The 27,297-nt window shown below is 40.6% G+C and overlaps 4 protein-coding genes across 4 annotated transcripts in view; 1 reads left to right on the top strand and 3 right to left on the bottom strand.

Annotated features, from left to right (window-relative positions):
* Positions 1-1,527: 1,527 nt before the first annotated feature.
* On the bottom strand, positions 1,528-7,463 carry LOC115570793 (GTPase IMAP family member 8-like). Its single transcript, XM_030399528.1, has 8 exons — positions 7,227-7,463; positions 6,883-7,001; positions 6,209-6,286; positions 4,874-4,924; positions 4,613-4,663; positions 4,447-4,497; positions 4,164-4,193; positions 1,528-3,673 (listed from the first exon to the last, which is right to left on the bottom strand). Exons 2-8 carry the CDS (start codon positions 6,926-6,928, stop codon positions 2,946-2,948), a joined length of 1,035 nt encoding a protein of 344 aa, XP_030255388.1. The 5' UTR covers positions 6,929-7,001; positions 7,227-7,463; the 3' UTR covers positions 1,528-2,945.
* A 111-nt stretch (positions 7,464-7,574) lies between these two features.
* On the bottom strand, positions 7,575-13,923 carry xrcc6 (X-ray repair complementing defective repair in Chinese hamster cells 6). Its single transcript, XM_030400693.1, has 13 exons — positions 13,818-13,923; positions 13,334-13,423; positions 12,902-13,017; positions 12,119-12,260; positions 11,553-11,804; positions 11,136-11,322; positions 10,756-10,942; positions 10,275-10,443; positions 9,889-10,050; positions 9,625-9,754; positions 8,672-8,772; positions 8,443-8,559; positions 7,575-8,259 (listed from the first exon to the last, which is right to left on the bottom strand). Exons 2-13 carry the CDS (start codon positions 13,404-13,406, stop codon positions 8,060-8,062), a joined length of 1,836 nt encoding a protein of 611 aa, XP_030256553.1. The 5' UTR covers positions 13,407-13,423; positions 13,818-13,923; the 3' UTR covers positions 7,575-8,059.
* A 61-nt stretch (positions 13,924-13,984) lies between these two features.
* Positions 13,985-18,185, top strand: LOC115571338 (desumoylating isopeptidase 1-like). Its single transcript, XM_030400694.1, has 6 exons — positions 13,985-14,442; positions 14,564-14,585; positions 14,709-14,778; positions 14,938-15,047; positions 15,455-15,577; positions 16,171-18,185. The coding sequence occupies exons 1-6, from the start codon at positions 14,355-14,357 to the stop codon at positions 16,250-16,252; spliced, it is 495 nt and encodes a 164-aa protein (XP_030256554.1). The 5' UTR covers positions 13,985-14,354; the 3' UTR covers positions 16,253-18,185.
* Positions 18,186-18,867: 682 nt separating this feature from the next.
* shisa8b (shisa family member 8b) overlaps positions 18,868-27,297 on the bottom strand; it is a 45,751-nt gene continuing 37,321 nt past the window's right edge. Inside the window, exon 6 of the mRNA XM_030399208.1 lies at positions 18,868-26,173. Coding sequence (XP_030255068.1) covers positions 25,521-26,173 — 653 coding nt within the window. The 3' untranslated portion in view covers positions 18,868-25,520. The remainder of the gene's footprint in view (positions 26,174-27,297) is intronic.

Raw genomic sequence — 27,297 nt, 5'->3', positions numbered from 1 at the left:
TTCACTTAGCTGAGCAGTCAGTCAGAGTGATTTATCCAACCGACACGCTTCACCACATCCACTGTACTGATGTGTGCCATTGGTGCTGGACACTAGGGCCACACACACTCACCGACGGCCCCAACATTGGCTGACTGCTGACCATCGGCCTGGTGTGTCAGGGCCCACAGGTTTACACGAAAGTCGAGTTGTTGCAGGAGGACGGCGGGGAAAACTTGAGTGAGAAGTTTGGGGGAGCTTTGGAGCTGACTTACAGGAAATGCAAGGTAAATATTTATTTCTAAAATCATGGCTGATTAACCGATTTTGTCAATTGTGGTGAGCCAACAACTGTAACAATTCATCTTGTGAGATTTCAGAGCGAGACTTGTGTTTCCGTCTTGTAAAAGACTGTCTCGTAGACTCTGTCAACGGATGGAAGTGATGACTAGTCAAAGAGATCATTCAGGGCGCTGATGATTATGTGGCTGCGGTGCAGATGAGGACACAGGGAACCTCTTCACAACATCTGCCACATGTTTACACTCTATGATTGAAGTGGATTCTGCCATACTGCAGATGTCACCGCTGACAATGGTTGATTTTTTTTCCTGTCACCACTTGTATTCACAGAAAATAAACATCTCTTTTGTCCTTGTATTGATCTTTTAGGGAAGCAGCAATGACAATGTATTATGATATTCAGCAGCTGTTACGTAATATTGATCTAAACTAACTTTTTTGACCTAACAAAGGGTCTTATTATTAGCAAAAAGGTATATCGCCATTGGAATCGTCTCTGTAATGTTGTTAGACACTTTGAATAACAGCCTCAGCCTGTCAGTGGCATAAGGGAGTACTTTCATTTGATGTCATTTTGAGGGTCGGAGTTTCCCCAAAGGATTACATCGCAGCTACTGTAGCCGAGTCACGGCGGCCGGATGAAGCAAAACCTTTGGAACTTATGAATTATATAAAGACCAAAATATTGAAGATAGGGCCCAGGTTTAAAAATACCAGAATTTCCCTTTAAAGCAGAGTGACCCCGAATAGATGTTATCGACTATGGCTGCTGGATGTGTAAATAGGCCACAATGTAAGGAATAAAGTAGGAAAATGTATTTATTTGTGTATTTACAACAAGCTGAATCGCCTCCACATCATCTGACCAGATATCAAAATGTACCAATATTCAACTTAAAGATTTTCAGTCCATCAAATCTCCTTTTTTTGATGGTATCTGGGGCAGATATCTCCTCAGTGAAAGCCGCCGAATGTATTTGCATTCTTTCGTTGCATCTTTATATAGTGGCCTCATTTGGACTGACTCTGCATTTCTTGTGCAGAATTCAAATGGCATACAATGCACAGGGGATCCACATGAAACAATGGATTCATGTCCTCAAGAGCTGCTTCCAGGATATACTTAACATAATGATGACATTGTTGATGGTCTCCTCTTGTCTCCCTTGTCAAAACAATGAATCACTTCAGCCCATGGTTTCTTTAGCAACACTGTGAAAACATAAAGGACTTGTTCCTCTTCTGTTGATTTTTTAAATTTTTTTTATTGTAGCTTAAAATGGGACACTTTTCCAGCGACACCTTTGCAATCACCACCAAATAAACCAGACCTGACTTTAAAGCTGCATTTAGTTATTCTTGACCACAAGGGGGAGAAAAACAAACACGACTCTGAGCTTGGCAAGTTATTGTGGCCCACATGTTAGCAAAGACCCGACACAAGAACAAATTGTCATCCATTTGATGTGGTGATTGTTTCCATCTGAGGAATATTACTCAATTTATTTTTAGCTCTTCTGTGGTCTGCCAACCCCTCTGAATGTGAGCTAAAAGTGGCTAAAAAGCCACAAATATTTGCACGTCCGTTCGGCAAAACAAGTGACCATTTTGAATCAGAGGAGTCACTTGATTCTGCGGTCAGTAGCCTCAAATTTAATAAGCTTAGAAACGCTGGTATTGTGTGCAGCTTTTGTGCTGAAAAAGGTGGAGTTTTTCTTCAGTTAAACTTAGCTGAAAATCCGATATGTTCCATCTATTTAAAATCAAAACCACTTTTCTACAATTGCGTCTTTTTCTCGGGTCAGAGGTCAGGCCCATGAGGATCCTGATTGGTCTGTTGAGGGTGCTGTGCTGTTATGCTGAAGGCTCTCCCCAACCACATGGCACATGTGCTTTACGAGACTAATTTGTGTTTCAGGTCATAAAAATGTGGGCGACCTCAACTCCACAACAATTAAAGTGGGTTTCCACTGCACTACCCTGACGACAAACAGTATACTTGTGAAGTAAAGATGCTATTGATATTTCACAATTAAAGCTAGGCTGATCTATTAAATCACAGATCTTATTGTACCATATATCATCTAATCACTGTCATCTGTTGCCAAAATGATGTTTTTGATGTTCACACCAGCTTAAATACAGTGCATAAAACTAGCAATTACATTTGGGCTTCTTTATTTAGGTAACTTCTTGGTCTAAATGCTGTTTCAGAGGCTCCTGGAGAAAGCACAGAGTAAATTGAACTCTAGTCTCGATGTTACCTCAGTTTATTTTCCCCGGTCATCTTTAAAGTTTGATAACTCTTATGAATTATGAAAGACAGGGGAGGGCAAAGCACTGGAGCAGAGGAAGGAAAACACAGGCATATACAAAAGAACAGACAGGTCAGCAAAGAATTACAACACCCCGGGATGGGAAAAATGAAACGTGTACGCGAACATCATAAGTAACCAAAAGCACGTGTGGCATGTTGAAAACCAAAAGGCGGCCAGAGGTAGTAAATTCATTGGGACAGTGGTGAACCAGCAGACTGGCAAAAATACCCCGACCAAAGAATCACCCCTTGCACTTAAAGCCAAAATTGCACATTTAACACTTGAGTCAATCCGGCCTGCTTACGTTTTCAACAACGGGACGACAGCACAATCTCTCTCTCTTATTTACATGTGTCCCAGTTTTCCAGCCAGAGCAGATGACATTTCAGCCATCAGCTCCTCCCTGATGTGGTCCTCCCTCCTCTGCAGCTCGTGGACAAAATGTCCCCTCTGTGTCTTCATCTCCATCGCACGCCCTATCAGCTGACTGCGCATTGAATTCTGCTCCTCCAGGGGGCGCTCAGGCCTGTTGTCCACCAGCTCTGGCCTCTGGTCGCATAGAGACAAAGCCTTTTTCAGACTTCCAGCATCCCCATCCAGCAGCTGATCTACAGTGCGCCTTCGACCCAGATGGTCTGCATGGGTGAGCACTGGGATGATGTGCCCCGCGGCCTCGTCTCCAAACAGTTGAAGGGTGGCTCTGATCGCCCGGCTGGCATCATGATCGATGCCCACGCTGGAGGCAGGAGCGCGGATCACCAGAAGGAAGGCATGTGGTCCAGGACTGGTGAGCTGGAGGCTCCTCAGAGCTTCCCTGGCTCTCATGCTGCTCCCCAGTGACAGCCCCAAAAGATCTGGGGTGTCGATCACTGCAACCTCTTCACCATCAATTACTGTGCAACTCTCGGTACTCTCCATTAGGGGACCCATGGGTGTCCTTGTTTCACTGTTGCCTAACAAAGTCTGTGCCAGGGAAGTTCTTCCTCCACCGGCGGGCCCCAGAAGGATCAGCCTCAAGTTAGATCTTTTGGAACCGTTGCGGGTCCGGTCTCTCTCTGATTCATTGGATGACCCTGTAAAAGTCACAAGTGTTTATCAGATAAATGAAAAAGCATATGGCCCACCTAACCCTAACCCTAAGCCCTGAACAAGCGAGAGAAGCAGAACCCTCAACCCCGCACCCCGAATACTGCACCATATAAAACACTTTGATTGACAGTTCATTTGAGCAGATCTGAGCTTATATGCCCGCCTTAGAGCCTAAAACAGCCAATGAGTGATCGCGTAGACAAGTGACCTACTCCCTCTTCTTTCTCATCACTCCTGAGCCACTTACATGCCAGTCCCCGGATGATTGATGCACCAAGCAGCCAATGAGATTTCAAATCCAGCAATGTATAGTTTATGTCAGTTTTTAAAGCTCTAAGATAGGGAAACCATGCAAGTTTATATAGTTTTATGCAGACGCTTGGGAAAAAAACCAGCTTATAAACTTTCAAAAAAGATAATTAGGATGATTTAACATAAATCTCCAGGAATGGTATCAGGTTCCAGTGAACTGACCTGTGGTTGACTTGAACTTGGAGGAAAGTCCTGATGGAGGAGCAGATTGTAAGACAGTTATTATAGGCTTGTAATTATTACCTACATCTGTCACTAAAATAGCTCCAGTCCCTCGAGATGCTAAATTGCTGTCATGTGTCTGCTGAGTTTCTGAGTCACTTCCTCTGCCCACTCAAATTGTAAACTTCTCCTGACCTGTTTACCTTCACTTAAAAAGTCAATTTGAAGCACACAGTGAAGAGTAAACGACATCCCAGCACAGATGCGGGCAGCGAGCGCTCACCTTCGAAAAACCGCCAAACCCTGCGCAGCCATTTAAACAGGCTCTGGATCCCTGAGACACAAGACATAGACAGAAAAGTTAGCATCTGCCTTTTTTTTTTTAATTCATAGGTGGTATTTGTGTTTTAATTCCTGTGGGTGAGAAATGAGGGATGCATATTTTGTACCACGAAGGGTTCCCACGAGGCGGCTCACCCAGCTCCAGAGAGCTGTCAGACCTGGGGTAGAAACAACACATGTTCTTGTTCTGGTGATTTTGTTTTACCATGAACACACAGGATTTGTGCACTTCTTCTCGCACTCAAACATGACAGGATAATAACAGATCGTTAGAGGCATTTCATCCATCGTATTGATGGCTTTGTGAGCTGCCAAAACCAAGGCTGTGACCTCTGGCCTCTGATTGATCACCCTAAAACTAAACTCACCAGTCAGAGAACAGAAAAGACGGATCGGCCAGCGGATCAGAGCTGGGAGTGCTGCAGGGAAAACAGACCACAATCAGTACGTTCAGATGAATACTGTGAATGTGAAGACGTAATCTGTGACAAGACAGAGCCCTAATTTGCTGATGGAACTGGCAAACTAAAGGTGAATCTCGAAATCAGGGACATTAAAGTTCCGATCCTGCGAACTGCCCTCGCCGTACAGATTTCTCTAATTCAGTGAACCAGCAACAAATTATGATACCAATAGAAAAAAGGAAGTGAGACAAAGTTTACATTTTAATATCATCTCGACATGAAATATTTCATCATTACAGTACGCATAGAAGAACAAATGTGGAGGGAAAACAGGATGCTCTCCAGGGAATTAAAAACCTTTTGTGATTCCCGGTGTGTATCTACGAATGAATAATTCATAATGCTTTTTAACTTTCTTATCGTGTCTGCGGCAGTCGGCCCGAAGCCAATATGTTCCTGTTAGAGACGTGCATCTTTAAAACAGGTCACAAACTCTGTATGTTGTTTGATTTAGTTGATTTAGTAAAAGAGGCTCAATCTTTTACTAAAACATTTTCAGCCACACCTATCAATTTCTGTTTGTGCTGTAGCAGTTCAGTGAGCGGGTAGGACTACAGCGTGTTATGCTGTACTGCAGTACATCACACAGCACCATCACTTATTTTGGTGTAACTGAAACAAATTTTTCAAGATGTCATCTGATTTTCCCTCTGATGTCCTCCTCTGTCTCTGGAGTTTCCTGAAAACAACCTGTAACTGCTGCGTACTGTAGCTACAAGTTAACTCGGTTAGACGAGAGGACTCTGGTTGGAGCGCTGCAGAGGAGGGTGGTGTCTACATCGCTATCACAGCAGACCACCCAGAGGTGGGTAACAGTAACAGGCTCAGCAGCCTTTACAGACATCATGACAGAGGTGAAGTGAACGAAAAATAACGCTGACGGAGGAACCAACGAAGAGAGAAAGTGACAGCTTGGGGCGCCAAAACGCACAAAATACAAATGACCACATAATGTTGCTTTAACTGTATTTTAACAAATGCACACATGTTCATTGTGATGGTGTGGCTCTTTTATGTATGTGACAACAATGGAGGCGCAGAGGATTCTATCCTCACAGGAAGTGCTTGTTAGTAGAATTTTTCATAGGATGTGTTTTAGATGTTCTGTGATGTCTAGTTTAGACTTGTGGAGAACAGACCAATCAGTAAGAGAAAGAACATGGTTGTATGTAAGAGGAATCGACGGTTTTGTTTTGTTTTAAATGAGTGTGAACGTGTGTGTGTGGGTGAGGGACTGACTCTGTGAGAATCTGTAGAGAAGATATCCCACCACAGTGAAAGCTCCCATCTGGACGCTGTTGCTGTTCATCAACCAGCCTGTGGACAGAGAGTGGAGGAAAGGGGAGCTTGACTTTAGTATTGCAGTGTTGTAACTTATCATGGGGTTGACCTTTCACCCACATGTTAAGTCCAGTATGAAATACTCCCATGAATAATCTATTGTTCTACGCAGGGCTTTGTGTGAGTGAATTCAGGTTTCTAATCAAAATAAATGCTTTCATCATTTATTCGATTCAGGGTCGGATCAATACAGGAAACCTAAGCACAGTTTTTAAACATGGCAGCTCACGGAAGCTGTGTAGAGAAGTGTTTCTAAATGTCACCCTGAAAATGCTGTTTTGTTTGTGCTTGTCAAATTAAAACGGTCAAGTCAAACAGATTTTGCTGCTAACTTGACGTTATAGACTACATTCTCCACACAAATGCAACCTTGTACAAGTCTGTAACAATGGTTTGGTATTTGCAACCATGGTACAATGTGAGATCCAATACGTGAGCAATGAACAATTTATTACATCCCTGTTTAAGTTGAAATATAAATGTGTTGTATGATCCCTATAAAGTAGTGCAGACACCTTTAACGTCTTTAGGAGCTACATTATGTTTGATGAGTTTTTAAATCGGAGTCTCACCTGTAGCAGCATCCTCAGAGTTCTCCTGTGGACACTGACACTCCATTTTTTCTCTGGGTTGACAGCCCGTCAGCCGGTGTAAAGGTAGCAGGAATATGTGACAGCACTTCTACTCAGAACTTGCAAAATAAACATAACACCTGGGTTGACAAATATTTTGCAGTGTCTATGTGATCATACAATACCTCAAACTGAAACTAGTTTCACAACAAGGAGAAGCTCCATAATCAGTCAGTTGTGTGAATACACGTAGCAAAGCCTCAAACCATGCATTAAACAGTCGACATATCGACACAAGTCTGGTATCCCACAGCAATGTTGAAATGTTCTTACAGCTCCATTACCTGGTGTGTAGTCAGAAAATCCTCCCTCAGGAATGCCATCTACAGTCACTCTATCAAAACCTGACGCAACTCACATGAGGTCAAAGTTGTCTTATGCTCCCTTCTTCCTGCTGCTGTGAAGAAACAAGTTGCCTGTGTAGGCCTGCCCCCAACAGGAACATTGCCCTTACTTTATTCTGCTGTGTGGCAACACAATGCAGTGAATAGGTCCCGGTATGCTGATAATGCTTTGGTCTTATTTTGGAAGGACACACCTTCTTTCCTGCTGCAAGAAGAACTGGAAGTGCAGCTTAAGTGCAGTGTACTGACTCATGCAGTTATCAAAATAAAACACAGCAGATGCAGAGCTGTAAAATATTTCGTTTTATTAAAGTAAATGCAAGACAATCAACAGGTGCCATACGTAGTTAGGAGTATTTTTATGACTATGTTTACAGTATAATGTATTCCAATGCACACAATTTCAATATGTTGTTAACCCACATTAACCAGTTTCAGAGATCTTGGTCACATGAATATTACATATTTTTTCCATTCAAACATTATTCATGTAATGAGGAACTGACAAACAAACTGCAGACATTAGCAGTGAGCTGCACTGAACCATGCTGCCTTTAAAAAAAGTTAAATTTAATCTGGTCAAACACAACAGGAACAAACTCATCAGTGTCATGTCTGTCCCAAATTCACATGTCACACGGTGACTTTTTTAACTGTTAACTGCTTTTAAAATTAATCACAAAATGTACCAGAACTGGGTTTGTGGAAAGGTGCTGAACACACACTGATCTGAACAAGCTCATGAAGGCACATTGAGGAGAATATATAACTGCTCATGAGCCCAGTCGGGCAATCAGAGCATCTATCAGCTCCTGCTTCTTGGTCCCAGTGGTCCGAACCCCAAACTGTTTACAGGCCTCCTTCAGCACGGGCACCGTCAGCTTTCCCAGGGTGCCGTTCTGCACGTGGGCCCTCAGCTCATCTTCTGGCACCTCCACTTTGGGCTTTTTCTCAGCTCCGCCCCCGGCATCAGCTGCGAGAGAAGAAGTTCAGTCAAAAGGAAAGTCTGATTTTTACTGTATCATAGCACAAAATGACAAAAGCAGTCAGAAACATATTTCAAAGTCATCAATGCTGATCAATAACTAGATTCAATTCCCTGGAAATATGGCCTTTTGGGGCAGAACAGATATTTATCTTAGACTCCAGCCCTGACCTGTTTTGCGTTTGGCAGCTGGTTTGCCCTCAGGGTTGTAGTCCGCAGGGTAGACCAGATCTTTAAACTCCTGAGCCAAAGGACCCAGTCGGTTGTTAATCTGCTCAACCTTTGGCACTGACAGAGACAAAGAGAGACAAGACAGTGTGAGACAGAGATGATAAGTGATTGTATCAGCCACATGAGGAGCCAGGATCTCTGTTTATTTGTTTGTATGTCTGCATCTTACGGATGAGGTCCTCTGTTTCCTCTGGAACCATCATATCCAGAGCCAAGGCCTCCAGATTCCTGTAATGCTGCTGGATCACTGGATTCTCAAAAGCATCACTCCTGCGTTACGTTGCAAAAAATGAAAGACGTTACAGAAAGTAAACCATTGAAATGGCCTTGTTGTTATGAACAGAGATCACACTTGTACTTCACTTATTGTATTTCTTTCATCACTACGTGTTCATATATTCATCAAGAAAGTGCAGACGAAAATAAATGAGTTACCTTTTTCTTTTTAAATGTATGAATAGTATCAATCTGAAGTGACTGAAGAGACTTACAGACAAACTGTTTTTTTTAGGAATACAGACTTTGAAAATCTACAGAATCATTTTAAATGTAGACGCCCACATGTACATGGTTAAGGAAAACTAAGCTGTTTCTATGTGTTTTGGTCTTTTTGAACACGCCTAAATGCTGCTCTAGGTCACTAAAAACGGACATTTGGAAAACTCTTGCTACGGTGATGTTATTCAGAAACTCTGTCGTCACTGGCAAACAGGCAGAAACGACACAGACCCACATGTTATCAGTGTTTGTAGCATCATTAGTGAACTTTAAGTATGTGTTATGATATTGGAGTATTTGAGTTTGTACTGTGGCAAAATGGATGTTAATTTCTTTACATTCAGTAAGACACAAACGGACATTGGCAGTACAATGACTGAAAAGAGTGCCAAAATGGCTGTTACGTTGTACAATGTTGAACTGACAAAATACCATTAATCAAAAAGATTCTATGACAAGCAATCACCTTTCCCAGCCTCATTCATAGTATTTTCTGTAATTAAGCAACTGACCAGAGTTTACAATCCCCTCCCTGTTTATCTTGGCATGCATGTATGTCCATGTATGTATGTACGTGTGGACTAGGACTAAGACCTCTTTAAAGCAGTGAACATGTACAGCTACCTGTATTTAAAGCGCAGCTTGGAGACGATCTCCTTCATCTTGTCCACCTGTTCTTGTGAGGCAGATGGGCACTGGGGAGGATCCAGAGTCCGCATGTCGTCAGCGTATGGCAGGAAGATGACGTTAAAACCTGATAGAGGCAAGAGAGGTGACATCCGCTTTTGAAATTTAATTTGCAAAAGAAGCTAAAGTTTTGCTATAATATGCTGCACTTTGGAGTAATCAGACCCAGTGGAACTCCATCTGAGCCCAGTGGTGTATTACCTGGTGGTGTAATCTGTACTTTCCCCTCGTCCACCTCTTCTTTCTGAGGCACCAGGGCAACAAATCGAGGTGAGTAGTTTCGGCGAGAAACTAAGCGACAGAGAGCGAACACATTTCTTTCGCTGCACTTCCTCATCAAAGCAGAGAACAGACACGCACTGCCTGCATGGAGAACACAGCATACATTGAGCTCAAACAGACAAGACAAAGGTTCAGTCCCACTGGGCTGCTGTTCACTCATGGTACAACATTTTAAAATAATTAATACTAAAAAGCATCCATGTTTAAAAGCAGATAACACTCAAGGCGAAATATCATAAACATATCAACTGATTCTTCCTTTCAGTTCTGAAGTCAATAAGACACAGGCAGACAAACAGTGCTACCTTTCACTTCACCCTCCTCAGGATAGAGGAAGACAGCAGGTCGGATATGGTGGTGAACTTTGAGCTTTTCCATTGGTTTGAACCCGATCAGAAACATTCCAGGATCTTCAAACTTCTTGATAGCGTCCACCTCGTCCCTCTCCATTACTATCTGCCTCTTACCGTACGTCTACAGCAGATGTGCAGGAGAAAAGAGAAGAGCCAACAAAATCACTGAATTAAATCAGACAATGATAGTGATGATGATCATTACTTGATTTCCAGTAAATCTTGTTCTGGCTGATACATTTTTCTGCTGTTTGTTGTTGCTGTTGTTTGTCATCATGTCTATTGGTGGGTAATGTATCATAATTTCATGTATTACTGCGTTGTTACTAAACTGTTTAACTTAAAGTGTCATGTAAATAAAAGTTTAAATCTTTCTCAAAACACACTTTGATGATACAAAATCAAAATGAGCATATAATGAGACTGCTGCTACCTGGGCTTTCTTTATCTCACTGGGCAGCAACAGGCTGCCTGTCTGGGTGTGGAAGGTTCGAGTTTTGCTATGGACCGGCTCGTTGGTTTCCCTGTAAAGTCTACTGGCTGATGGTTTCCTAGCCAACACAGCTGTTGAATAAATTCCCACAGCTACGTTTATGCCCTCACCAAGACACAGGTTTAACCTAAAGATAGCAGAGAAGGGGGGATGGTGTAAAGAATATGAGAGAGGAGGGGTTGAGTGATTGAAAAGACACAGAGACAAACCACAGTGGATGAAGAAAGCAAAAGATTGGGTGATAAATCATCTGCAGGATTCAAGACAGTGTGAATAACTTTTAATCTGTCTGGAAATGCTAATGTGTCACAGGTTTCTACCTGGCCTGTGTTCTCTTTGGCTGCTCTTTGGCCCACACCCTCTTCTGGAGTTCCTCCAGCTTGTCAGTAGGCTGTAGCTGCAGCCCCAATTCGCTCTCATCCTCAGGAGGACTTACAATGTCACGAAAAAAGCGTGAGACATCGAAGCCGCCTGGTTTCATCAGATGCAGTAAGTCTATGACAACACCTTGGAGAGAAAAAATTTGTCAAGTAAGTCCATGATAGACATGCTTAGCACAATAAAAGCTGCAAAGTTAACATTTAATGTGAAACTGCACCTGTAACCTATTTTTAGGCTAAATGATCAAATTTGACTGCAATACTGAAATTTGCCAGCAAAGTTCCTGCAGCCAGATTTGATTTTCAAAACCGTACTACAGGTTTTCCTGAGAGAGAGCAGCCTTTGCTTCCACATACCGGTCTCTTTGAGGTCACTGGCCTTGGTGCGAGCCTGTCGATCCTTTGTATTGTCGCCCTCGTGTGGTTCATCCCTGCAGGTGAAGATCATGAGCCGCTTGTGAGAGAGGCGTAGCTTGATGTCACTGTAGAGGTTGGCACAGCACCACAGGGCGTCGCCTAATGATGTCTCCCCGCTGCCCATGGTCTCTGCCGCTAGCTTGGCACCTTTTTCCCCCCGGAGAGCGTCTACTTCCTGCACTCGCTTTGCACCTATGGAAAATAAAGGATTGACAGACACATGAGGGTAAAGATGAGGAAAAAAGAATGAACAGGGATGTAAGAGCAATTTAAAACTTTTTTTAAAGGAATCAGAAAAATGCATTCTGATCAGCGAAGGCTCAAAAAATTGATTGCAGAACTTTCTTACAATGTTTACATTTTAGCTAAGTCATGCATTGATGTATATATCCACCAAAATCATTACATTGGTCTTTTTAGGGTGTGCTTACTTTTGTGATATAACATTTGTGAACAATAAAAAAAAAGTGTTGGTTGGTGTTTGTTTCAAAATTTCAGGATCTTACCAGGTTCATCGAGGTCATGGTACACGTAGACGTGCTTGAATGAGTTCCTTGGATTTTTGCTCTGCTCTGTGCCGTAGAAAACTAAAGCCACCAGGTCCCTGTGACTTCTGATGATCTTCTTGGTGTAAACACTGCGCAAAACCTACAAGGAGACAACACAGACATTATTATTTCTCATGTAATGTCAGTCAAAACAAAAAAAGTCTCCTATCCTCTAAAATACTTTTGTGAGGCTTATTTACACTTTGAAATGCTTAATCCAAATACTGGACTGGCCTGTCAACATAACTTCTTTTATTATATTCTATTCAATTATCTAACAACATTATTGTCATTTCATGCCACTTATTTGATAATTATATATCATAATAAAGCAAGTACATCCTTTTAGAGACACATTAACTTTTTATTCTTGATAATTATTATCAGATAATGCATCAAAGAGTTATAATGGTAGAAGTCCGCTTTGTAGTTATTCTGGTATCATGTTGGCTAAAATGTCCATGACATTTTAATGTAAACTAGCACAAATGTGTAACATGGGCAATATTGAGGTCAAAATTATAATGGTCATACATACATACATACAACCTTTACCTAACTTTTGAAATAATTCCAGCACATTTCTTGCAATTCCCAACCATGTTAGAATCGGAATAATTACCCAGTTCTATTTCTGAAAATTTCCAGCCGTTACAGTGCAAGGATGGCTGTTACATGATCCAAAGAGGCAGTACACTACAGAGACAAAGCAAAGACAGTAAAAATAACTGGCTATCTTACCTGCATGGTCATGTCAAAGTTGGAGGGCTGTCCGTCTTCTCCTTTGATGAACATTTCCCTGGAAGCATCAACCAAGAAGACCAAACTGTCTCTCCCTGTCACCTTGTAATGATCTCCTGAAAAGACACAGAGCCTGGTTAGTCATTGTGTAACTTTAACGGTTCAGACTATGTCCTAAATTATGGTTTTAAATGGTATATGATAACATCGTTAAACCTGTATGTTAAATAATGTGTTAACAACTGTAGTTCACAACACTTGACTGCATGGCATGCAAATGTAGCCAACTCTGAGTTAAATAAAGTCCTCTAATTGGTAAAATACAGAGTGTAATGATAATGTGGTATGACAAAATCAGAGTTGATTGATGGTAGCTGATCATTTTGACTTATTTGCACTTCATATGAAGTAGTGAGGAGGCTTTAATCTCACCTCCAGATTGCTCTCCTTCCTCCTGCTCTTCCTCCTCATCCTCATTCCGGTAATATGCGTTCCACTCTGCCATTTGTGCAGCTTCTGGTTCTGTCAAAGGATTCAGCAGTTCAACAGGACGCAACAACAGGAACATGAAGTGGGTTAGCTTGAATAATACCGATACTTAAGTTAGCTACTGTAACAAATAAGAAGTGCCCTTTTCGCGCTACAACAATAAGTATACATAGGACAGCCATTCTTGACAATTTATAATGTTAATGATTATATTATTAATGTTAATTTTAGGTTTTAACATTACCAGGGCAATATTTACGTTAGCAGGCTAGCTTAGCTTGTAATTAGCCACTGTTCGTTCCTCAGGTATCTTGGGGTAGCTTATTTAGAAAATATATCTTTCTGACAACGGAAATTATTTGGATTAAAAACATTAAAAAAACATGAACGGATATTTATTCATTGTAGGGGCGTGCAGTCAACTTACGGTGGTCTGCTACTTTCTGTCCACAAGTCCGGACTAGTTTCAATGGCTGGCGCGTTCAGAAACGTGAACGAGCACGCTGAAAAGCGTACGGAGCGGCACGTCGTCTATTGGACGTTTGTCTGCCAGTATAAGATACTGGCCAATCGTAGAGAGGTAGGCGGGGTTTGTTTTACAGAGATGCTCGACCCCGGAAGAATGGACCCGAGCGCCTCCATCATGATGTCAACGCACTTTTTGACAGTCATGTTATTGTTTACAGTGAGAGAGTGACACAGCACCCGGCGTCCTCGGCCTGTTCCTAGTGGGATTATCTTCGCTAACGTTACTTTATTTCTTACGTTCAATTTAAATTGTCTGGAGCCTGTGTTTGTAACAATTCAACGATAAGCTTTTCACTTTGAAAGTTATTTTGAAAGTTTTGTTTGCTAGCTACCGGTAAGCTAGCTAACCCACCGGTCAAGTCTTGTTGGATGTGAGTCAGCTAACTTGACACTAGAGTAGCTGCAGTTGTCATTTTGAACAAATCCCTTTTTAAACATGGACCAAACCGACTCTTATCCAGCACTACTGTACATTTACGACTTGTCCAAAGGCATGGCCCGCCAGCTGAGTCCTGTCATGCTAGGTAAGTTTATGAAAATAGCTACCTGTTGATGGTACTCGTGGAGGCCGGAAACAGTGTGAGCAGACATGTAGCACTTTAATAAGTCATTCTGACTGAGTTCTGTTTATTTTAATCATCACAGGGAAACAACTTGATGGGATTTGGTAAGTACAGCTTATTACAGGCTTATTTTGTACAAGTCATCTGACATTTCAGTTATATGTAACTCTGTAACAGTTTTCAGCGGTTTGGTTTGCATTGTTATAGGGTGTTTTGGTGTCTTATAGGCACACCGCTATTGTGGTCCATGGAAAGGAGTATTTCTATGGAGGAGAGGGTATAAGCAACTGTCCACCTGTAAGAACCATTCTCATACCTTCCTCAAATACAAAGCACATGCAATATTACCAGTCCTTTGTCACATTAATTAATGTAAAGGAAAATAAAAGTACTTAGAAAGTACTGGATCAACAAGTGTTTGTTAAAGGCATCTAAACAAGGGGCGTTGCATCCTAGGGTGGCACCCCGCTGGGTGAACCGGACTCCATCGTGGACCTTGGCTCCACTGAGGTGACTGCAGAGCTCTTCATGGATTACCTGACTTCGCTGTCAGAGTCCACATACGGGTAAGGGTTGACCACACTGATTTAGTGAAATAAGAATGAAGAAATAAAAACATTTGTGTGGCAAAATGCATAAATGAGATAACCTGCAGCGTTGTCAGATGTTACTGCCTGGAAATTGCCCCAGATGTCTGTAAGAATTATGATTTTTCATTTTGGCCCACAATTCTTGTAGAATGAAAAAATGCACTTTGTCTCCAAGAGGACCAAAAAACAAACAATCAAATATACAAGAGAGACACATTTAAAGTCTCACACTTCTCCGTTCTTCCTGTTATCTCTCACGATGTCCCTATCTTGTCCTTTTCTGCTCGCCCACCCTTCTCCACCCTGTCGGGCCTCTCTGTCTTTTCTCTGAAATTTGTCCGTCTCATTTCTTTCTCTCTCATCTTTTTTCTCCTGGTGCCCAGGCGTGACAAGTACAACGTGTTTGAGCACAACTGCAACGCTTTCAGCAACGAGGTGGCTCAGTTCCTCACGGGGAAAAAGATCCCATCGTACATCACAGACCTTCCATCTGAAGTTCTGTCCACGTGAGTCCCCTCAATTTAATAAGCATTTCAATGATCTTCCTTTTTTTTATGTCTTTCTTTTCTATCTCTGGCAATGCAGCAATAGAAATGTTGAATTCATAATATTGTAATCATACTTATTTTCTGAATGGCTGATGATATGGAAGTCTGAAACCAAAATAACCAAAACAAATATTGAACATAAATGTTGGCGTCAGTTAATTTATAGTGTGACATAAATTGATATTTGTGTTTTAATTGCTTCTGTATTTATTTACGTTATTTATAACATTTCTGTTTTTTTTCTGTATTTTTTTTGCATTCCCCCCATTTATTTCCCAAAACATATTTATTTGTTATGTTTGTTTACTTTTTAAAAGTTCTTTTTGAAATCATTTTGAATATCCTTCTCCATACCAACTATACCTCCCCATGGAGGTAAAGCTGAAACAATATTCTATTGCAGTGCAACATTTTTTGAATATTGATATGATACTCAAATAATATTGATATTTTAGTTATTGTGAAACCGACACCTGCCTTTAATATTTCTTCCTGGTCTTTCCTTGGTTTGCTCAATCAGTCCTTTACTGTCTGCTGTGTTTCCTCTTTAGGCCTTTTGGCCAGGCTCTCCGTCCATTACTGGATTCGGTCGTCATAAGTCCTGGAGGCAACAACATAACTGGACAGCGATAGATGGGGCTATGCTCATTAAAGAGAATACTATTGTTTAAGGGTTTTGGCGAGAGTGGTTGACTCGCCAATAGTTACCAGTCAGACCCTGATAACGCCTGTGGTTTACAGGTTGATCTTTGCTCTAAGTCACTTTTCCAGCTAACCAGCCATCATTTTGACCGTCTTCTCTCTTCAGTTTTTCAGCCATTCAGTTTCTCCCCATTTTGCATATCTGAAGTGTGCCAGCCACTGGGGCCAGGGGACTTAACAGTTGATTTCTATTCTGGATGAGATAATCAGGTGCAGCTATGGGTTTTTGTGTGTTTTATAAAGTGAGTGTACTTCACCTGGTTCGGCCAAATCATTAATAAGTATATCATCAAGATTTGTATTAAAAAAAAATATTTTAGAGGATGTTCACCCTTTTACACAGCTGTACTCTTAAGAGGCTTTTGAAAAAATATGACTTTGTCCTTTACTTGGGGACTCAGGGGTTTGAAAGTGAGTTAGAATTAAAGGACCAGTCCAGAAATTAATTGACATGTGCAAAATCAGATTTGAAAAGGTGACAAAAACATTTTTAGCTGCTTAATATGTGAACATATAATAATTAAAATATGTTCTTTCCTCAGTATATGTAGAACTTGGTGTATGACTTGCTCTCATCTTCATCATACCTCAGCCTTATCATACAGCCTTGTCTCTCACCCTTTTTGTCACCACAGAATGCCTCCTATAAGATGCTAGTTTCCCCCCCAGTGCCACCTTTTAGTAATTCAAACAGGTTTTTGTTTAGCATGCACATATGGGTTTCCAGTTTTAGAGCCTCTCTTCATCACGAGTAAAGCTTTTTATTACAATTTATCACAGTCCTCCTGATACCTGTCGAGTTATGCTTCATTTTGTGTTTTTAATGTGTGTTAACAGGTTTTTTGCACTCCTCTAAATGTGTTACTTTAAAAGCTACATTACTCCATCTGGATCTGGATCAGAATACAGATATATATACTTGGTGAACCATTCTCTTAATCATTCCTCTTTTTAAAGCTGTGTCATTTAGTCATTCGATTCTTTCCCTGTGACCATTGACATGACAGGACTGCACTTCAAAGGCAAGGCCAGAGTAAGGAAGAGTTTAAATGGTGAATACAGTAAAACAGTTCTGCTGGCCTTTCTTTGTATTCAGTGTTTTAGAAATTAGAATTTAACCAGATCTAAGGGGTTATCTTTAGTGTACACGTGTGTGACCTCTGAGATGCTTCACTCAGGAACATCTGCATCGTACTGTGTGTACAATAGTACAGGACCAATCATTTGAACATCTTCAGTTGCTTCACTTGCCAAGACTTGATAAAGTTGAAGTTTTGTATAGTTTGTATTTACTGGCAAGGTAAATATTATATACAGCCACAGCCACTTACCTGTATTACTGCAGAACCTTTAATCCCTCCTTTAAGAAAAACATATATTGTTGATGCCATTAATGTCTTTACTCTGAAGTTATTCTCATATCAGGACAATTAACTTCCTGAATAGTTACCTTGAAATCATTAACATTTTGAGTATACTTGATGTTTAACTGAAATCCTGTGCTTACACATACTTGATCAAGTTTAACAGGTGCCTGCAGGTTGTTAAAACATATCAAATGATCTTCCATTTTTATTTAACACATGGCCGCTAAAGTCACTTATAATTATTTTAAATTGGACTGTATGATGATTTTGTTTTATTTCTTGCACTTCAGTAAACTTGTTTGACAAAACGCCTGTTCTAGACAAACTAAACTCCCCTTTTAATAACCTGTCATACTGAGAAACCAATAGAGAATTTACATTACATTATTTATAACAACTTATAACTTGAAAGGGCTCATGAGTACTAAATGTAATTTGTAGTACAAGGTGCACTTTGTGAAATGTGTTTGACATTAAAATATCCTTTATTATTAAAATTCTTGTCCTGTCAACTAATTTGTGTTAAAGAACGGCTCATAACCGTTCTCGCATTTTAAAACGACTTCAAAAATGCGAAGCGTAATGAGCTCAGGATTTCAGGAAACGATCCTCACTTGATTTTTGTTCATGCAGTATGAAGAACACCCACAGGGGGACACTACAGGATCACTTCAGCTGTGGCAGGTAGTTGATCCATCAAGGCAACGCATAAATCTCGACTGCGTTTACGTTTCTAACATTGACAGGGGAATTAGTGGTAACTGGGACATGTTTGTGATTTGCTGTTTCAAATATCACCTGGGAAAAATTTTGCCTGTGTTCTGTAACGGCTGTCAGAGGGTCCGTGAGTGCAGGAGGAGCTGCTGATGGTGAACCCACAAGTGTGCTCTCAATCTCCTGTCAGTAGATAACTGGTAATCATAGCAGTGGTTCTGGAGTTAATTCACATCAGTGACACACACTATTTACTATTAACAAAGAGTTGGTAAACTTAAATCCATATTGTCTAATTATGATGTTTCACTCGTTCAAGTGCTCCCACGCAGAACTTGTCTTAAAGTTTTGTGTTCAGCATTTAGCCAAGCCCATTAATGTCTCCGCTTCTATTGTGTTTTATCCAAAAGAATCAAAGATCCAACATTTCTCTGATACAAACACAAGTCAAACCAAAGCCTCAACGAAATTTTTACAATCTTTAATATATCATCTTCAAAAGTGGCATCAGTTACTAAACAATCTCCAGCAAAAAACATTTCTAGAACATTTTGGGTATAAATTTGTTGTTTTGTAATAACAAGTACAAGTACGTACTGTATTTACACATTTTTGCTACATACTGTATATCACACCAATACACTTTGGATTTACTTGGCTGTCATTTATATTTATACATTTATAATAGCTCTGTTCTCTTATATACTCTTTTGTTAAAAAGACACTATAAAGTTCTTCACAAGCTGCAGAGGTTCATAGTGTCAAAGTGCGATGAATTCACTCACTTCACAATAAGGTAACACTTACTTACTATAACCATCATTAATGAATGGTAAATTAATAGTTAATTAAACTTTAGTTAACTGTTAAGTTTTTACTTTAAGCAATAAAATTCTTTATGAAACATTTATTAACCAATTGTTCATAAACATTTAGAATTGGTAAAAGGAGACCTATTGTGCTTTTTCATTGTTTTATAAACGTCTTTGTGCGTGTAAAAGATCTTGGAAGTCCACAACAACAGATGCTTCTCTCTCCCACAGAGAACACTGCTCCTGAAACACCTCTTCACACAGTCCCCCCCTTAATTCTGTGACTTTGTGACATCACATTATGTCACCATGTCACACATTTGCATAATTTATGCCTAGCGGCTAGTTTGGCACTTTTTAAATAATAATTGATTAAATTAATTTGGCGCAGCTGCTCCATTGTTGTTAGTGGTACTGGCTCAGGTGTGTGTGGATTGATCAATCAGAGCAGACTGGGTATTCAGGAGGTGGGGCCTTAAAAAGACAGGAGCTTAAACAGAGTGTTTCAGACGGACAGGTAATACAGAGCTGCCGCACCGGACAGTGTGAGAAAAGTGATGTGTTTTTTTAGCATAAAAGCATGTAAACTATTCTGGTTGTGACCCAAAAAAATAAAAAATAATTTTAATGAGCATAATAGGTCTACTTTCCTTAATGGGTGGTATAGAATTTCATTATTTATTAAAATTCAAATAATATTCACTAAGATTTGATTAACTATACATTTTCCATTTATTGATGGTCATTATGAAGTGTTACCAACTATTTGAATTGCAGTTCAGTAGTGTCAGTCCAATTCTGCAGCACTGAATATCACAGTCTACTCTCTGTATGTTGAAACAAATTGCTGCATTTTCACAAATGTTTCACTGCAAATCAAATTTACACTCAGCACTACTTGTTTTTGCACAATGTCACTATTGTGAAATCACACAGTAGAAACATTATCAATGGTGTGAGACAACCAGTCTGCTTTATAGTCGCTTTTTCCTACACCACAGTTAATTTGTGTCACTGTGTTTTGCCACTAATGTGAAACCCCACTGTAATATTGTGACATACGGTACAGTACGATAGGCCTGCTTTATCCTCTTCTATTGCACATCAGAAAATTGCACAACTCCGCTAATAAAGATTTCTCTATGCATCGTGTTTCATGTTATGAAAAATTGACATGAATTAATATATTCCATTAAAATCTGACATCAACACCAGTTCTAATAAATAGTCTTAGAATTAAAATGACTTTGTTCATACAGCCCTTATTTAAACAAAATACATAGGAAATGCCAATAAATAAACATATTTACACATTATTCATAAATAAAGCAGAACACATGATTTTAGATTAAGTTTGCACTACATACAACCTAGAAAATGTCATGTGTTCAAAAATATTGAATCATAATGTACGCAAGATGTCAATCATTTATCAGTAAAAGATGAAAACAAAAAAGGTTTGTTTGATCTACAAAGAACAGAGGGGTTCCGTTGTACAGGTAGAAGAGAAACACGGGAAGCTTTCGTTCACAGCGAAGACCTAAACTATTGCTTATAAAAACTGATTTTGTGCCTCTAAACCAGACTCATGACAACAAGCATCGAGAGGAATTTAAGCCTGCCCAGGAACCTTTGCTGCACTGGTAATCAGAGACAGTCAGTAATCACAGACATGGTGAACGTTTGCAGCAAAGTGAATAAAAAAACGAAAAAAAAAAAAACAGAAGAGACATGTTCAGTGAAAAAGAGACAAGATTATAGATGCAACATCAGTCACAGTGCTCTAAATGTCACTAATTAAAGGAATAGGTCACTCCAAAATAAAAATTCAGTCATTACCTACTCCTCCAAGTCTCCAAAAGAGATCCCAAACTGATTTAAAAATATGTTATTTACACCCCTTTTAAAGTAGAAATCTTCATTGTAGCTGCTAAAAGCATTTGCACGCATTAAATGTTGAGGGTGTAATTAACACCGTTTTAAATCAATTTGAGATCTTGCGGCTTCTGAAGACCTGAATAAGCTGTATGGAGCCATTTTATTAATCATTTTTGAACATTTTAAAACAAGTCCCCAACTTTCATGAGGGTGAGTAGATAAAGACTGAATTTTCAGTTTTGGGTCAACTTATCCTTTAATGCGCCAACATATTGTGCAGACAGTTAAAATCTGAGAAAGAAAGACTTGTATGTTTGTGTTTTTTAAAGGATAAAACATCACGTCTTGTGATCCGTCTTTGCTGACTGTGTGTGTGTGTGTGTGGCTTGGGGATCAATATGGAGTGGCAGTTACGACCACGTTTCTCTGTGATCAAACTATCCCTGTGGACGGTGAGTGTTTGGGTGTGATCACTCCTCAACCTTCAGTTCCTTTTTTGCATTTTTGTTTTTTTGATTGGCAATCTGGTAATGGGAGGGGTTTACAGCTCCAGTCTTAAACCTCCCAAACCGCTACAATACATTTATACCACATCTCTTAATCATTTAAAATTTTGACGACTCCGAATTTCATTACATCAGGATGTCAGTACTCTCACAATAGCCAATGAAAGAGATGTCCCTGAGCAGCTGACGGTGTTGTCAAGCAACTGTGAACAACCCTAGCCCCTCAGGCTAATGTTAACTAGCATACTACTGTTCATAGATAATACAGCTGACGACTAAAATCTTGCGTCCAGTTCTCACTGAAGACGGATAAACCACCATGATCGCATCTCCCCCACCATTTTCTCATTCATCTTCTTATCTCACGGTTTTGTTTATTTGTAATACAGCAAAGTATTGTCATTACTACAGAGATACAACATGCAAGATGTTGCGCCCCAACTTTTTGTTTACATTTTCCTCCCCATGAGATTGTGTGAGAGGGACAATGTGAGGTTTCTCCTTATGCGTGTGATGCAATCCAATTTCACAATCAGATAGGATTTGAAAAACTTTTTGGTGTGACGCTGCCACACATGTCCTCCATCAGGGAAGACAATGTTCTCTTATTATTGCAGGATCAAAGCTGCTCACAGATGTCGTGCTTCTCTATATAAAGCATGATATCAAAGGCTTTTTGTTTTTTGTTATTTCTGCTGTTAGAAGACAGTTTTTGCATATAGATCACCCTTAAGGTCTTGTGTATGTCGTATGTTGATGTGGGGGACTGAGACACCAGAATCTGATGGGTGAAATATTGTGACCCAGTGTGTTTTATACTGTTTATATATGTGTGTAGATTAGCTGCAAGAGACATTTGGTCGTTGCTACAGTATGTGTTGCGCTGTTATCATATGATTTGTCAATCATTTGCATTTGTTCTTGGCTCCGTCTCGCCTCCTTTCATCTGTTTGCTTGAATCTCAACCGCTACAAAGAACTTAACAGCTAACCAAATAAAAAAAAATTAAAAAAATGGCATCGTAAAATCCTCTGTGCTCTGTTAGCGAAAATGTTACAGAAGTTTAGGGAAGGATTCCGTACACACGTGCAATTATCAACAGTTCACTTCAGTGTGCAGTTCCTGAGGGTGTTGCAGCCATAAACTTTCACCAACAAGTACGATGGAGGCGTTGCATTAACTGTTGCATAGCGGCAGTGTCCTTTGCTGTCCAGGCCTCGGAGACAAGATGCGAAATGTTTAACGCTCCGGGTCCAGAAATGCCTCAGCGAATCCCCTTGCAATGGTGCCTGAGGGCTAGAATCGCAAAGAGGCATCCACACATGTCCATACACTCTGAGTTATGACCCAGACGGTTCAGTAGTGAGAGACCCAGATCCACAGTGACTCCTTCCCCCAAGGAAGGAAAACACGCAGCCACGTACGTTTGTTTTTCTATTTTCCTCTTCTCTCTCCTCACATTCTCTGCTTTTCTAAAGAGTCGCAGCCTCTGGCTCTTTCTCTGCCCCTCTCGTTCCTCCTCTCCTTCTCTCTGGTCGGGATGGAGGCTGATGGAAGCTGACATGATGGTGGCATTGTCCTCACCATCGAGTTAATGTGACCCCGGGGATGCTGTCCCTGTATGCTTGGCCTGATGGCACAGAATGCAAAGCGCTTCATTGTGGTGAGAGGGTGGGAGAGGCCAAAAGGGGATGGACACAAAACGAAGAGAGAACAGCTGTGCATGGAGGTAGACCAAGAGATGCAAAGTAGTTGAGGTGTTTTTACAAGAAGAACAAGGGAATTTCTGAAAGAACTGCACAGAATGGCATCTACGGGGCCTGGAAATGACCTGAACTGTGTTACCTTGAGATGATTTACGATTATACAGATTACATACGAGTTTATTTAATGTAACTTTTACATTTTCTAGATTAAATCCTAATCTGAATGCCTTTTCTGATTTATTATTCTGTGATCCAGTGAGGTGGTTGCCATTTCACAGAGATGTAAACTTTATGGGTGTTTGAGGATGTCGTTATACAATTTAACTGTGTACTGGAGTACTGGATGATCATCTGTAGTCACATTTTTATGGTTACAGATGGAGAATTTAATGGAATTTTAATGGAATTTTTATGCCAGACAATAAGCAACTGGGGTATCGCTCAAAACCCTTGTGCTCCATTCATGCTTTATAGAGGTTGGATTTTTACTGCTCCATACATCTAATTGAGCATAGCAATGAACAGCTTAAATAATATGTAGCCTGGCTTTCATATTTTTGGCATCAAACTCTATGACGTCTGAAAGCAAAGACAAAGAATTTAGCAAAGAACTGTATTAAAATACTGTAATCTCAGGGCTTCAGGGCAACATGGGTCCCAAAATCTGCCAATTGCAACTTAATATTTTCATTTGTGCGCTTGATATTCAGCAAGCACATTGAACATCTGCACTTTTAAACTTATTTTAATTTCTTGTTGCATGCGCTATGATTTAAACATTTATTCATGTTTACAATCATTTACATGATTTGTTAGGAAATTCAATTAAAATGTACAAAATTGTGTGCACATGCATTTAAATTATTAAGTGAAGTGCACCAGTATAACCAGTGAAAGCACTGGTCTGAAAATCTGAATCTCATGTTTCTGTTCAAAGGCAGATGATAAGTTTATCTTTTATTTATCATTGAGCTATATTAACCTTTTATGTATTATTCTATTTAAATTGTGTTCTAATTCATCTGCTGATGTGCAGGTACCTGTTGAATACACTAGTGACTTAATAAATTATTCACTTTTTGCTGGGACTTAGATGAGCAGATTGATACCACACATGTCTGTGTGGTAAATATGTAGCTACAGCCAGTTAGCTTAGCTTAGCATAAAGACTGGAAACAAGGTAAAAACACCTAGCTTGTATATTTCCATAGGTGAAAAAATCCGCCTACCGATTCAAAATCTAATTTAGCAACACATTTAACTTGTATCCTGTATATCTTGACACAACAAGACTCCAGGGAGTTATTTTATTGTGTTACATTTGTTTTGTTACTTATTAAGCACACAATTATAAGAGTGGTATCAATCTTCTCATCTAACTCTTTGCAAGAAATTCTTTAGGTGTATTTACCACTTTTATTCTTTAATTCTTTAATTTGAATGGAGCAGTGAATTTGTTTTGAGGGAGGTTTTAGCGCTGTGTTGCAGTTCCGACTGGTTGCCAATATAGGTAAAAGATTTTCAGTGTGTACCTTCAAATTTAAGTGAATGGTTCCTGAGGTCTAACACTTCCCACATAAAATCTATCTTAAATGTTGTAATAAACCATGTTTACATCAAAGGCAGCTGAAAGTAGCTGCATGTTTGCAGCAATTGTCTCTTTAAATTGACCATGTCAGAAAGTCTGGGCTCTGGATGCCAGCTTAGCCGGCGCCGGGCTCATTGTGGAATGTTTTAACAGCCCTACTTGACCTACTGTACCTAAACTTACTTGGCTAACACAAATTAACCTACAGGAAACCAACATGTAAAACCTTTCCACGGACGAAATCAACCTAAAGCCTGTACAACCCCAAACTCCCAACAAACCACAGTGTTCTCCCAAAACTGCTGAGAGTCTGTCACAGCTGTGTGAGCCTGAGAGTGGTTTTAAGCAACCACGGAAATTTATCTTTCAGGTACAGTCTAAAAACTTTGTGTGACCCATGTTGGAGTCCAATAATAATCTTTTCAAGCATTATCTGTCAGAGTGGTTGTTCTGCTACACTGTTTTTCTCCTGAATCTCAATGTTTCCACCAATCAAAACTTCCCTTTGCATCTGAATGTGTCTCTCGATTTAATATCCCTCCTCTGCTGGGCCAACAGTCCCAAACTCTGGCATTTAGCTAACACCAAAGACTTTAAGTATGCTAAAACACCTCTGAGGCCTTGGAGCTCAGACGGTCACCTCAGTCGTACTGTGGGTGGAGTAGCTCTTCTGCCTGGTGTGGTGGTAGTAGGGGGGTTGAGAAGGGTGCTGCCCCTGTGGATGCTGCCCCTGTAGATGCTGCCCCTGTAGATGCTGCCCCTGTGGATGCTGCCCCTGTAGATGTTGCCCCTGTAGATGTTGCCCCTGTAGATGCTGCCCTTGCCCTCCCCCCCCTCCAGCTCCTCCATACATGCCCCCATAGGGATGGTTGAAGAGATCCGGCATGTTTTCTATGCTCTGCTGTCTGCGGGTAGAGTAGGCATGTCTCCGATTGGAGCTGTGCATGGAGGAGGAGGAGGAGGAGGTTTGCCCTGGGGCGGAGGCCTGTCTGTGGACGTGGCGGCCAGTCGGCTCCCAGGCTTTGAAGGCTGAGCTGGTGAGCAGCGGGTGCGTGGTGGTCTTGGGGATGCGCGAGTGCTCCAGGTGGCTGGAGGGGATGGAGATTGAGAGGGGGGCGTGGAGGTCGTGGTGCGCTGATATGGGCTGGTGGTGGTGGATGTACGACTTCTCTTTGGGCGGTAATGGCACTACAGGCTGGAAGGCAGGAGGCGCCACAGGTTGGTACTGGGTGAAGTCCATGAGTGGGAAGCTCTTGTAGTAGCTACGAGATGCACTGTGCGCTGTAACAAAGAAAGGTGTGGGTGGAGACAGCATGTGAGGAAAAGTTACAGACCATTTATCAGCTATAAAGTAACACAATCCTTTCAGATTATTAAAGCTTGGGTCTGGTTTCACACCAAACCCCAAAAATGGCTCTTACACAGTCTAATGAGAATTGCCTGCCTGGTGCATTCTCCAAAAACATTTCTAGCGTCTGGGTTTACTTCCTGTTTGTGTGGCCCACTGAATACGCACAGTAGTGTTTGTCCTGCTTCTCCCACGGGCCCTGCCTTCAAGTTGTGATGACATCACAGCTATGTACATCCCTTTCTTGGCTCAAAGAAAGTTATGAATATAAATAATAGAGTCATAATTGACCTTGTTTGCCAGGTCTTTTGTAATGATGGTGGATAGAGAAAATAGTTTTTGCTGCAAAACTGGGCAAAGTTGGGAGCAAGACTTAATAATACATCCATGTTTTAAACATCCACATAAGTTTCCAGGCGAACTTCCTGTTTCAACTTTGACCTACCTACTCTACTGTAGTGTAGTTGTGCGCACACAGTTTTCCTGTGAAATGATAGGTAGGTATGCTCAATTTTTGGTTTTACCTCCAAATAAAAGGATTTAGATAATCTGGAACACACTTCTTATACTTTCAATCTGTGTGACCATCTGACTGCTCATTCTCGTCCTGTCATTGTTCATAGTAGCAAGGTTACATGTTCCCAAATCTCAGCAACGTGTGGTCGGCAAAGATAAAAAACTGAAATCGAAGTTGGAATCAACAAGAATGATATTCCAATATATTGTATTACGCTCTGTTTGTAACCCTTCACAATTAGGCCAGTAAAGTAAACATGTTATATTTGGCCTCTTAAAACTTGTTTATACTTTAGAGTCATATTAAATTTGTCACAGTCTGTTGCAGCTCTGAGTCACATGCAGAAGTAGCCTAAAATGAACTGTCAATGTGCAAACACAGAGTTTGTCATTGTAGGAGCACTGACGACTGAATCACACTTAATCCACGATGCATTTATGCGAGAACCTTCCGGCTCCAACCTGTCAGCAATGTCATCCTCGTTTGCTCCTCAAAGTATTTTAGAAAAACTTTTAAAGGGAGGCCATGGACGGTTTAAAG

Source organism: Sparus aurata, chromosome 20, assembly GCF_900880675.1.
Source record: "Sparus aurata chromosome 20, fSpaAur1.1, whole genome shotgun sequence".
Lineage (NCBI taxonomy): Eukaryota > Metazoa > Chordata > Actinopteri > Spariformes > Sparidae > Sparus > Sparus aurata.
Note: the sequence above shows the minus strand (reverse complement) of the source record. Positions and strands in the feature narration are given on the sequence as shown.

Coding starts and splice junctions, on each gene's coding strand:
- LOC115570793 (XM_030399528.1), bottom strand. CDS start 6,928: ATGGAGTGTCAGTGTCCACAGGAGAACTCTGAGGATGCTGCTACAG. Junction 6,287..6,882: donor CTCTGAGGATGCTGCTACAG/GTGAGACTCCGA, acceptor CTCTGTCCACAG/GCTGGTTGATGAACAGCAAC. Junction 3,674..4,163: donor CAAGTTCAAGTCAACCACAG/GTCAGTTCACTG, acceptor TGACTTTTACAG/GGTCATCCAATGAATCAGAG.
- xrcc6 (XM_030400693.1), bottom strand. CDS start 13,406: ATGGCAGAGTGGAACGCATATTACCGGAATGAGGATGAGGAGGAAGAG. Junction 13,018..13,333: donor GGAAGGAGAGCAATCTGGAG/GTGAGATTAAAG, acceptor GTGTCTTTTCAG/GAGATCATTACAAGGTGACA. Junction 9,755..9,888: donor AGTACAGATTACACCACCAG/GTAATACACCAC, acceptor TGCCTCTATCAG/GTTTTAACGTCATCTTCCTG.
- LOC115571338 (XM_030400694.1), top strand. CDS start 14,355: ATGGACCAAACCGACTCTTATCCAGCACTACTGTACATTTACGACTTG. Junction 14,443..14,563: donor GCTGAGTCCTGTCATGCTAG/GTAAGTTTATGA, acceptor TAATCATCACAG/GGAAACAACTTGATGGGATT. Junction 15,048..15,454: donor CTGTCAGAGTCCACATACGG/GTAAGGGTTGAC, acceptor CCTGGTGCCCAG/GCGTGACAAGTACAACGTGT.